The sequence below is a fragment of the Myotis daubentonii genome, chromosome 4 (genome assembly GCF_963259705.1).
Source record: "Myotis daubentonii chromosome 4, mMyoDau2.1, whole genome shotgun sequence".
NCBI classification, from domain to species: domain Eukaryota; kingdom Metazoa; phylum Chordata; class Mammalia; order Chiroptera; family Vespertilionidae; genus Myotis; species Myotis daubentonii.
In genome coordinates, this window is record NC_081843.1 from 19,078,751 (window position 1) to 19,091,356 (window position 12,606).

Sequence of the window (12,606 nt, forward strand, 5' to 3'; positions counted from 1 at the left end):
AATTCAGATTGAAGTGTTTGCTTATGTATGATCTGTGGCTACCTTCATGCAACAATGACAGAGCTTGGGGGCGGTGCAGCAGAGAGAATCAAGTCCACAGCACCTGAAATCTTTAGCATCTGCCCACTTCCCATTTGCAGGAAAAGGCTGGCCATTCTGTTGGTGATGGCCAGTAATGTTAACACATGGCCCTTAGATTGAAATCAGTCCTTTTTGGAGGCTCACGTCGGTTGCCTAGCCGTTACCAGAACTATGGTCTCTGTTGTTCACCTTATTTTTTTATCCTACTTTTTTTAAGTTCCTGCAATATGCCAGGAACTTAATACTGCAACTAGGCATTGAGTGGCCAACCTCTTACCATGGCCACATGCCCCAGCCACCCTACCAGGGAGCAGGGATGCAGAGAGTGTGGCACCTGCCCGTTAGTGGGGACCAGAGGTGGTGAGGACAGGAAGATAAGAACACATATATGCAGTCAGTAAGGCCGACAAGATGGACAGAGTGGAACCTCTTATTGGGCTCTAAGCTTCCTGGCCGTAAAAGTAAAAAGGGTCCCAAGACAAATAGCTTTTATTTTCAGAGGGAGAAAAAGGACCCTCATTAGGCAGGAACAGCAAAAGATTTTCATATTATGGAGTTCCAACAAAGTAAAAGAACATATTCTCTGCAAAGAATATATTAATCTACTATATATCTGTATGTCCCATGGGTATTTCTCATTTCTCTCTAGTTATATATCTATATGTCCCATATGTAAAATGTTTCACATTTCTGACTGCAATCATCAGATTATTTAATAATATATATATATATTATATAATAAAAGGGTAATATGCAAGTTGACCCTAAGGGCAGAACGACCAGTTGCTATGACACTCACTGACCACCAGGGGGCAGATGCTCAACGAAAAAGCTGCCCTCTGGTGGTCAGTGCACTTCCACAGGGGGAGCGCTGCTCAGCCAGAAGCCAGCTCATGGCTGGTCAGCGCAGTGGCAGTGGCAGTAGCCTTTCCCGTCTCCGCGGCAGCGCTAAGGATGTCCGACTAATGGCTTAGACCCACTCCCTCCAGAAGAGTGGGATATCCCCCGAGAGCTCCCGGGCTGCCAGAGGGATGCTTGACTGCCAGCTTAGGCCCCATCCCCCAGAGAGCGGGCCTAAGCCATCATTTGGTCATTCCCCAAGTGGCCCCAGACGGTGAAAGGGTGCAGGCCAGGCTGAGGGACCCCCCCCCCCCAAGTGCAGAATTTCCGTGTACCAGGCCTCTAGTATAGATATATATAGAGAGATATAAATATATAGATATATAGATACAGATATATAGATATGTATAGATATATAAAGTTATGTATATCTATCTATATATGTGTATGTGTGTGTATATATATATATATATATATATATATATATATATATATATATGTAAAATGATCCTTTGTACTTGTGAAACTTTACAGTTTCCAAAATATCCCCACAATTTTGCTCATCGGCCCACTCTTGGTGAAGAGTAAGTGGATATTGTTATTGTTCTTTGTTCAGGAAACTAAGAGTCCGGACATTTTTGGCCTTCTGACTGAATTACATTTCCTACCTCTTGGTCCAATGGTCTTCCCACTTTATCACATTGAAGAGACATCACTCAAGCTGACCCAGGCCTTAGGCAAAGAAGCAAAAGCTCTCCCCTTCTGGGACGCTGTGGGTGGCACGCTGCTGTCCTAACCTGTAACTTCTCAGAAGAGCAGTGTTGAAAGTCAGAGTCCAAAGCTAAAGTTAGCAACGGTATCAGGCTGTTAGGTAAGAGGGGTCAGCCTGCAGCTGTTAACTGAGCTTTCCATGTTGCAACTACGTGGCCACTTGGCTGCACGAGAATCCGTTACAGAGAAACCGTGTCACGATGGCCAAAATGCAGCCTTAAATAATTGAATTCTCTGCCAAACACTGTCCACTGCTGTTATCTAAAAATGTAACTATGCAGCTACATCAAGCCACTAAAATTAGTGTAGTGTAAAAACACCTTGGTTATCTAAAAGTGGAGGAATTGGCATTTGGATTTAGAAAAAGCCAATAGTTGAATGTGTTTTGCGGTGTCTGAAGCGCTTCCAGTTTGGACAAAAATCTATATCTTGTATCCTGCCTCGAGCTGGAGGTGGAGTATGGCAGGCAGGTGTTTGGTTTGAAGGTGATTTTCAGACAGCCCTGGGCCTTGATCCGAAGCTGAGTGGACTCACTTTGTCAGTTTCACATCATTGTTCTCAAAACTGTGGAACTCAAAACACACCCCATGCTTTCCTGGAAGGTTACAAGAGTGACTCTTTGAATGTTCTCTGTGCCTTCATTCTGAAGCTACAGATAGGACTAGACCGATCATCAGGAGAACAGGAAACCCATGATAAGAATGGCTCAGGGCCTCTTGTATTATGCATGTGTAGGTGCCAAGGACTTTGTATGTCACACAACCCTTTGAGTAGGGTCTTCATTTTCCAAATAAAGAAACTGAGGTTCAGAGACACTAAGTAAGTTGTTAAAGGTCACACAGCCCGTATGTGGGACCTTCAAATCAGTACAATTCCAATTCCTGTAAACCCATAGAAATTTATCTACTACCATGGAAGGCATCCTAAACCATCATTGGGCATTATCACACGCTGGAAAGAGTTCAAATACTGGCTCAAAGGTATTTCTATCCATAGTTTCAGTTCACATTCACTATGCCTTTAAACTCCGGGACCAGGGAGACATCCCTTAATAATGTAGTGCACATAAATGTATAACAATTGAAAGCTCAAAAACAAAGAATATTTTTTTAAAAATACACACACATGCACACACACACACACACACACACACACACCCAGAACCTATGATGTCCCACTACAGAACGAAATACTGTGATGAATGTAGTGTCCTGGTCAGAAAGTGTGTTTGTAACCGGGCCCTGCCTCTTCCGAGTGCATGGCCATGAGCAAACAATTCAACTAGCGTGAGCCTAGTTCCTGTTTGTTACCTGGACCCGATAACGGTGCCCACTCCAGGGAGTGGTGAGAATGAAATTACATAACACATGTAAATAATTAAGCTCGTTCTCCGTGCATAGCGCAGACTGCAAATATTAGCTAGTAGTATTATATTATTTGCACAAATTGCCTCTTTAAAATTAAAACCAGAGGAAGAGAGGATAATAAACTAGACTGTCTTCTTAGTTTCTTTTTGATCAGTACCAACGCAGGGACAAATTAACCTCCTCAAATCTTAAGTGGCAGCTGATAATCCTATCAATTTACATTTCTCGAGTGTTTTGCTCTCTAAAAGTCCCAGGGAGATGGTGCGCCTTGTCTTTTGGACCAAATTCATCAGGAATTGGTCAACTCTCACAGCCTGACTCCGTTTCTCTCGGTCTCTCTCTGTCTCTCCGAGAACTAAATTAATGAAGAGTATTTGGTTAGTGGTGTTAGGCGAGCCATTCCCAAAATAGCACCTTCCATTTTGGTAGCTTCAACCCTGCAGCTGCTGTTTCTCTTCGCTGTCGTCTGGGAAGAAAACTTTCACATCAAGAGTTGCTGATTCGGATTTTCTTCCCTTCCCTTCCCCTCTCGGCAGTGATGAGCGCTTGGCCCCTGCCAGAAGCCATTTGGCTCTCAGCTTTGTAGTTCGGAAGAAGTTGGGTTTATAGATTTCTTCCCCCTAACGCCCCATCGATGTGTTGAGCTTCAGAGGGAAAAACACCTTCACGGGAAGCATGTTGCCTTCTCAAGGAGTCCTCCTGCATCCCTACGGAGTGCCTATGATCGTCCCCGCGGCCCCCTACTTCCCCGGGCTGATCCAGGTAATTCAAGGCCATTGCCAGCCAGCAACTTAACTCCAGCGCGCTCCGAGTAATAATTGGAATTTTTATGGTTGAGAAAGCAAACACTTTTAATACAGGAAAAAGCCCTCGTGTAGTCAGTGAGAAGACAGTGGGAAATCAAAAAGATGGATCACCCTAATCTGGCTATTGACATCTCTCATGGCTGAATAAATGGTGTAGTTGAGCTATATTTGCTTGTATTGATCTGGCTGCTGTTTAACATTCATGCCTTTGCTTCAGGAGGTTGACCACGGGGCAAAGGATTTGCTCTCCTTCCCGGCTTTCCGGGGGACTCGGTCTCCCAGAGCAGATCATGAGGCAGAGGAACTGAGCACGAGGCCACCTGGTTAAGAGGGTTCCCCCAGAAATGGGAAGAGCATGCGATATGCGTAAATTCATGGGTCTGTTTCCACAGGAGGTGCCCTGCCCACTCCCCTGGGTTGAAGGGTAGCACAGAGGCAGAAAGGAACACTCAACGGCTGGTTCATTTATGAAGTTCAGAGATTTTTTTCTAGGAAACCCTTACCGGCTCTTTGCTTCTTGATGATGGCAAGAAAGGAGAGGATTGGGATGTGTGTTGCTTTTATGTTTTAAGCTCTTATTTCTGTGCAGGGAGAATTGTCTCTGAGTAAGATATTTTCTTCCTTCTCAACAGTTTGTCTTTTTAAACTAGCATTGGATTCTGGGTGCGTGTCTGAAGTCCTCTGTGGACAGCTCACGGCTACTGGCGATAGAGCCTAAACGTCATGGAAATCCCAGCTGGTTTTGGCTGTTGTGTTTTTTGTTTGCTTGTTTTGGAACAGGCATCCCTTTGTGAGACAGCCTGTGTCTTGTTTCTACAGGAAAGGAAAACTAAGTGCACTTAGTATGTCCTTTCCCTGCAACCTTGTGAAATGTTAACATTCTGTCATATCCTGGCTTATTAATTGAAATTTCTGGGGAAGATTGTGGTCAAAACCTTTTTTCCCCCCTCCTTTTTTGAATATTGCTTATGAACTGTAAGAACCTTGGTGATTGGAGATGTTCAGGGGTGATTCTAAGTAATAACAAAACATTTGGTCATCCCAGATTTATGGCTGTCGCTGAATTCGAGGCTCCGTGTTGCATGTGAGAAATAAATGGACTGCCTAGAGAACGAAAGGGCCTTCATGACCTGGGAATTGTTCCGTGTTCCCTGGCACAAGCAGGGCAGCGTGGCCTGCGTGGAGTCTGGAGTAGCACTCGGTGGCAAATCCGAAGGCCTTTGTTCTATTGGAAATGTGGGGTGAAGGTCGGCCACTAGAGTTTGGCCGACCCTCTGCCACCCCGCCTGATAAATAATTACAAGCAAATGGTGCCCTTCACTCTATGCTGATTGATGCTGAAATTGCTTTTGAAAGTTCTCATAAGTTCCTGTTATAGATTAAGTGCCGGTGCAGGAAAAATAACGGCACCCACTGCAATGGGTGAATGTAATCAGGCTTAATGGACTCGGGAGCTTGTTGGGAATTAAATAACTATCGATTTGCTGGAATGTTGCTGTCATTACGAAATGCCACTCTGGACGTATTACCCCGGTGATAGATGAGAAGATGCACGGGCCAGCTGAGAAATTGGGGAGACCCTATTTCTTCCTCCTTCGCAGGGCATTTAAGAAACGTATCCGGCTATTTTGGGAAGGAACAAGTGATTTTACTTGCAAATCTTAACCCAATCATAGATTGTTTTCCTACTGACACCTTCTGTAACCAGGTACCTTTCTGGTTTGCTGAGAGAGCCCGTGGTATTTGCCCATGGACATCACAAAACTCACGTCACCCCATTGCAGTAATGCGTGCAAGGGGCAGAAGCGCAACTCTAAGAGAGAACAATCCTAACTCTCGCGCACACACACAGTCACCTCTCAGTGATGCTCCGACAGCAGCCTCCCGGCATTCCCGCAGACTGTATCAGCTGGCCTACCAATTCCTTGACCTTGTGGGTCTCTCCCCAACTTTTCACGATGCCAGGGCTCTCCTATAATGAAGGAACTGCCCACCCTTAATAATATCCTCAGCAAGACATTAACATGATCCAAATCAGACCATGTTCTCCATCACTGATAGCAAGCCCCCGTGGAGGAGAGGTATGTAAACAGAGCCACAGTGGCCACGTGGCACTGTTGTTACATCAGAATCTTTCCATCCTCTAGAGCAGTGGTTCTCAACCTTCCTAATGCCGCGACCCTTTAATACAGTCCCTCATGTTGTGGTGACCCTGGATTTCATTGTTACAAATTGAACATAATTAAAGCATAGTGATTAATCACAAAAACGGTATGTAATTATATATGTGTTTTCCGATGGTCTTAAGCGACCCCTGTGAAAGGGTCGTTCCACCCCCAAGGGGGCCGCGACCCACAGGTTGAGAACCGCTGCTCTAGAGCCAGGGATTCTGTGGCAGGAGACCCTTTTCATGGGTCCTCCAGGTGCCACTTGTAAAGTTCAGACCAGCATCGCCCTGTTTCTGTCTTTGAAGTTAGAGAAAAGAATATTTAGTAGACCAGATATTGTGAGAAGCTTAGGAGAGGGGAGCACCACTTTATTCTGCAAAGACAGTGAATGGAGGTGTTTCCTGATAGAGCTGAGGGAGGTACTCACCTGGATCCTTTGTTCTAGGAGTAGAGTCAATAGTTACCGCTGGCCCCAGCCACCGTCTCCCAGGTAAACCAGCATCTTTACTATAGTGGACCCATTGAACCCATCATCTAGTGTCTAACCTTGTTGAACACATAGCAAGATGGATCATCTTTCCTTGTAGCCGTGCAAAGAATTCAAAAATGCCTATGGGGGATTGAGCTAACCGAGTTTGCACTTCTTCACGGATGCTAACAAGCTGAAGGGAAAAGGAAAAGAGCAGGATTACCACAGGTGTTGTCCAAACATGGCTCCTCTTCCCTTGGCATGGGCCTCGATCTTGGTATCGTTGGATAAGAAGAACCTATACATGTTCCTATTTGCTTCTCATTTGCCCATGGTACCTTGAATGATCAATGAGTTTCTGACCTGAGAACAAAGGAGGGGCTGACAAGTTTGTTGTCAATTCAGTCTTGAGCCCAGAAGCTACCGAGAGGACTTGCCAAGCCATGGACCATGGCTGCGTAATGCCACGCGATACCATCAAAACGATGGAATTGTCTCTGGTTAATCTGGTGAGTGTCTGAGGCTAAGGGACTGTTGGGCCTGGGGTGCAAGTTCAGGATTGTACCCTTCACTCTAGATATCTGTTCGACAGATAAGCCCTTTGTCCATACACTGCTGGAATATTCTTCATACTGGGTGACACAATTCCCATCTCCTTTGGGAACTATAATAATGAGTCAGAAGACATCTTCCCAGGTGGAGGGCAGTGGAAACAGAGTCATATGTACCTCACCATGCATTTGTGCATGTAGCTTTTCATACACTGCACACGTAACCTAATCAGCACTGCTCTAGGCTCTGGGACGGAAGTGACAGTCACATCACTGGTCTGTGGGTTCATAGCCCAGGGGAGGAGAGCACTAGGTAAGCACAAAACTGTGATAATGTAAGAAAAGCTGCAGGAATCCCTGGCTGGGTGGCTCCATTGATTGGAACATCTTCCTATACAACAAAGGGTTGCAGGTTGGATTCCCAGTCAGGGTGTGTAGTGGAGGCAGTGATATTTCTCTCTCACATTAATGGTTGTTTTTTCTCTCTCTCTCTCTCCTTATCTCTCTCTGTAGAAATTAATAAAAACATACCATTGAATGAGGATTTTTTTTAAGTAGCAGGGAGTAATGATAAGTAACAATTATCAAATACTTGCTATGTGTCAGGCACTGTACTAAATGCTTACTACTAGTATATTCTCTCAATTATTCTCACAATAACTGAAGTTGGGTACTCTTGGTTCTCCATCCCTTACCTGCATTTTTAATTTTCAAAAAGCTCTGAAAATCAGGGGCTTTTGGAAAGAATTTGGCCCAAAGCCTCATTTAGGAAGAAAATTGACCTGAAATGATATGTGCCATTTATAGACTTTCTTTACCCCTCTTAGTGTGGGTATTCAGCTATCTTGCTGCAGGAGTATTAATGTGTGGGTATTCAGCTATCTTGCTGCAAGAGCATTAATGTGTGGGTATTCAGGTATTTTGATGCAGGACTATTACTAGTAATGTGCTTGATTTCAAGGTGTTGTCCCAGATCCTGCTGAGGGGGTTAAATAACCAGGGTTTCCACTGAAATACCTTTCTGAAAAAATAAAAATTAAAAAAAAATGTGAATTTCAAAATACAACCCCAAAGGTCTCTGATAATGAATCACAGTCCCACAATATAACACCCCCCTTGCATATGGAGACACTACACCTGACCCTTAGAGAAAAATAACTTGCCCAGGATCACAGAGAATGTCAGTGACAGAGCTGAGCTTTGGGTGATTCTATTGGACCAGAGCCTCCCCTCAGCCTCCCATCCATTGACCAGGTGTACCCACAGGGCTGCATAGGAAAACCCAGGAGAGGGAGCAGGTGGGCATCGCTGGGGTGGGGGAGGGACTTTAAAGGGAAAGGTGGGACTGGAGTCAGGCTGTAGAGCAAACTCAGGCATTCCTCGGCGAGCAAAGGAGAAAGCCCTCCCTGGCAGAGCGGAGGGCACGGGTGAATTCATGGGGCTGGATAGACCTTCAGTGTCTTCCGCAATCCTTGGCGCTGTGGGAGTTGGCCTTGTTTAAACATAGGTCTCAAAAGTCACCCAGTAGAGGGCAAAAGGGGCTGGGAGGAATGTCAGAAATGGAGCGCCTAAGCCCTGAGTCTCTGTGTGGTCCACGTAGGACCGGGCTGCATAGCACCCTTCTGAGACCCAGCAGGTGGATATAGAATTCCCTGGATTTGGGTTCTGACCCCTCCCCCCTTTCTCTCTGAGACCTTGAGCTCCCTGAAGGCTGTTTTTCTACTTCAAGTTCACAGAGCCAGGTGGTGGCAAAGAAACGCCGATTAAGGCTCTCTGAGGCGGGCAGCGATGTCTAAACAAACCCTGCCCTCTGGATTTCGAAGCAAAACTCAGCCTGGTTGAATGTGGCCATGTATGTTATGGGAGATCTGCCTACGCATGTGTAGCCACACCAGGAATTAGCGGAGTGCTGGTTTCAGCAATAGACTGGGAGTAACCACCCCTACAGAGAGATAGGGGGCCTATCGGGAACTTGCTGGTCATTTGGATACATTTCTGGGCAAACTTAAAAGAAAGAAACTTGTTTAGCTCTGTGGTCGCTGGTGGAGCCATTTTCAGATTTTGACACTGCTGCCCTGCAGTGCTATCTGCGTGCTCTGCGTGTCTGCGGGTTGGGAAAGGACTCAGCACACAAGGCGGCTGGAAAGGCTGCCTGTGCCCTATCCCTCCAGGCAGCTCCGTCTCAGTCACTGAGTGACTTTTCTGTGCTGCCACAGAGGCCGTGTCAACAGCAGACTAAATTAAAGAGTCAGGGAGGTGGCACATTCTCCGAAGAGAGTTTAGAGTCAGGCAGGCCCAGGTTGATAGATTGGCTCTGGCATGTACTAAGCGTGTGGCCTTGGGCTTGTCAATTAACCTCTTCAGGGCTGTTTGCACTGTGGCGGAGCGAAAGCAGGAATACCTGTCTTGCAAAGGGGCCGTGAGCTTTAAACGTGATTCATCTCTTTGGTCAGCGATTATTTATTAAGCACCTACTATATGCAGGGCTGTGAACTAGGAGAGGGTGAGGAAGCAGAATGCAATACACACGAATTCAGTGCTCACATGTGTCTTATATCCTGATATATATATATATATATATATATATATATATATATATATATATATATATAATATTTATTCTGTATTGTGTATTCTCAAGGGAGGGGGGGAAATAAGTGCTTATTTAGAGCTCTTTTATCTGCAAATGACAAAATCTAATTTACATCGGTAGAGAGGGAAAAGGAAATGTCTGGTTTCAGGCCCAGTTGAATTCCCAGGCCCCTGCAGTGGCTGTCCCACCGGATCTTCGTGCGCGAGAATACCATGTCCAAGTGGTGGCACAGATGGCCCCCTGGATTGCAGGCTTACATCCCAGCCCATCTCAGCAAGCCTCTGTCCCAACTCCTTCTGCAGAATTCCAGAGAGCAGGCCCCTAAGCTCACCTTGTGGGCCGTGCTCATCCCCAAACTGATCCCCTTGATCTGACTGCCCACAGCAGGCCTGGAAGGTGGGGTCAGCGCTACCTGAGCTTCACGGGCTATGAGTGGAGGAAAAATGAGTCTGGGACAGGGCGCTGGAAGGTAAACACTAGGTTCTCGTTATCAAAAACAATAATAGCCGAAACCATTGCAAACATCCCAACGTGTGGGTTTTTCTCCCCCAAACCCTGCACACACACCCTCCCCATGGGAGAGAGGGCTGGGTTTCTGATCTTACTTACCCCAGTGGCTCTTTGCCAGTGGCCATACTAACCAGGCAATTGACCGTCATCCAGTGCATCTCACGTCTCTACTCACGGTCAGGTGCATCAAATACAGATATGACAATTTACTCAGCATCTTCCTACCTAAAGTCATTACACTCGTGTCTCCCAGTAGGGTGTGTGTGTGTATGTGGGGGCGGGGGTGCATTTTCACAGGTGAGAGCACCAGGATCTAGGAAAGTGAAGACATTCTGAGAAGGACATTCTGTAACAGAGGCAAGAATGGGCTTTTCAGACCATGCAAGCACATCACTTCTTCCATTCGCAATTCCTCATGAACAAATACAGAAATAAGAAAGTCCGCTTCGTTTTAGAGAAATGCATTCCTTTTAATTAAAAGATTAAAGGGACACTGTCAGGCTCTTCTGATGAAGATCAGTCCTATAAAAAGGATGTGTTTCTGCAGCAGCCATCTGTCATTTTGATCATTTTAATGGCGTGCTATATCAGCAAGTGAGCTTTTTATAATACCCTGGCATGGGCCTCCCTGGGCTAGAGGGACTTGTGAGTTTCACACTCCTCGTTGCTGCCTTGATGTTCAGTAATCTGAGCCTGGGCTGGTGAGGAGAGCCCCCTCCCTGTCTTTTCAAGGTTGTATTGGGTAAGTGTTTTCCCAGGGTGATTTATTATGGAGATACTCTGCCCTGTTTATGTTCCTTTCCCGTCTAAAGATAGACCTATCACACATGCATCCCAGAGCATACAGGCAGCCAGTGTGGCTTGATTAACTGCCGGACCCTAAGAGGTGCCCAGGAACATTGAACTCAACACCCCACAGGTCTTTTCCTCTGGGCAGCGAGCATCGTTGTTTCTCACAATCCCCAGATTCTAACTTGAAATCTTTGGGCTCGTCAAAGGAGGAGGCAGAGGGACTGTGAAATTCATTCCCTCAGCAAAGTCATTATTGATTATCACGGGGCCCATGCTGGGTTCCCTTCTAAGCACTGAGACTCTGGATGACTAAGACCCCGCCTCTGTCCTCATAGCCAGCCGTCGGCAGTAGAGTCAGAAGTTAAGCACAACTGCTTGAAGGTAGAAACCTACAGAGCCCCAGCCCCACTCATCCTGTCCAATAGGAGGTCTTAACCAGGCAGATTTTGCTACCATCCCAGAAAGATGGCCTCCATTGACAAGTTCTCTATCCTTCCCAAAAGGCAGGATTTCTGGCATTTTTGGAGGGACAAAGGGTACTTTTTCACTTTTTTAAAAATGTTTTACTAATTTCAGAGAGAGGAAGAGAGAGAGGAAACATCTATGATGAGAGAGAATCACTGATCAGCTGCCTCCTGCACACCCCACTGGGGATCAAGCCCACAACCCAGGCATGTGACCTGACTGGGAATCAAGCAATGACCTCCTGGTTCATAGGTCACTGCTCAACCACTGAGCCACACTAGCCGGGCTATTTTGTTTGGGGAAGGGGAGGAATCACAGCAAGAGCCCTGTCTTTGAAGCCCTGAGCAGTCCTGCCCTGCCCTTCATTCTGGCCCAGAGAAAGGCCATAGAGTCTCACATCACTGCTGGGCGTGAAGGCAGCCTCCTCAGCTGTCACCTTCCCTCCCACTCTCTACTCCTCCTGGGCTCCTAAGGGTGGACAGGGTGTGGGGACCGGAGAGGCAGCCAGCTTGTGCAGTGAACAGTGTTCTCAGAAATTACTCTCCCAAGAGCTATTTCTTCTTGTTTCATGAGGCAGTACTGTTAAGGATTTAGACCAGGGAAACCTGCATCTGGCCAGGACCGTCCCTCGGTGCTTTGGGGAAGTTGCCTGACCTCCCTGAGCCTCTGCTTCCTTCTCGATAGAACGGGTGTGATACCCCGTATGTTCTGCCTCCCAAAGTCTATGTCAGGAATAAAAGCTCAAACATGAACACGTACGAGGGCTTTGCAGCACAGCCTCGAGGTTATGCCGGCAGCATGACAATGACAAGGCCATCTGAGCCGGCATCCGGCCCCTGTGTGATATGGGGCATCACCTGTCAAATTCCATTGGTGTGACTGTCCCCACTGTCTCAACGTGACACCGAGGGCAGTCACACTTACCCCCAAAAAGGATTTGATGTTGTGATGTCTGCGCAGCACCGAGAGCAGCGCATGCTCCCTGTGGGAACCCCGTAAGGGAGGCCACCATTGCTGCTGACCTGGTTTTTGCACGATGTTCTGGGTTGCTTCCCTTTCCTTTGCATATGAAGATGCTCCGGGTTTGGGGGTGGCTGGCAGGTTTGCAGCTCTCTGTTCCCACACTCGACAAAGATTCCTCGCAACCACTGGATACATATTTTTAAATTTATCTTTATTGTTGAAAGTAATTC

At 46.5% G+C, this 12,606-nt stretch overlaps 1 protein-coding gene across 29 annotated transcripts in view; it reads left to right on the forward strand.

The window, feature by feature from the left end:
* RBFOX1 (RNA binding fox-1 homolog 1) overlaps positions 1–12,606 on the forward strand; it is a 1,463,300-nt gene that overhangs the window by 1,112,208 nt on the left and 338,486 nt on the right. For 2 of the 29 annotated variants that reach the window (XM_059693111.1, XM_059693112.1), the window contains exon 1: positions 3,206–3,821. The exons of 22 other annotated variants lie outside the window; for them this stretch is intronic. In XM_059693111.1, coding sequence (XP_059549094.1) covers positions 3,735–3,821 — 87 coding nt within the window. In that variant the 5' untranslated portion in view covers positions 3,206–3,734. Of the gene's footprint in view, positions 1–3,205; positions 3,822–12,606 lie in introns of those variants that run through there. 5 more of the 29 variants (XM_059693096.1, XM_059693118.1, XM_059693097.1 and 2 more) reach the window with 5 other exon arrangements.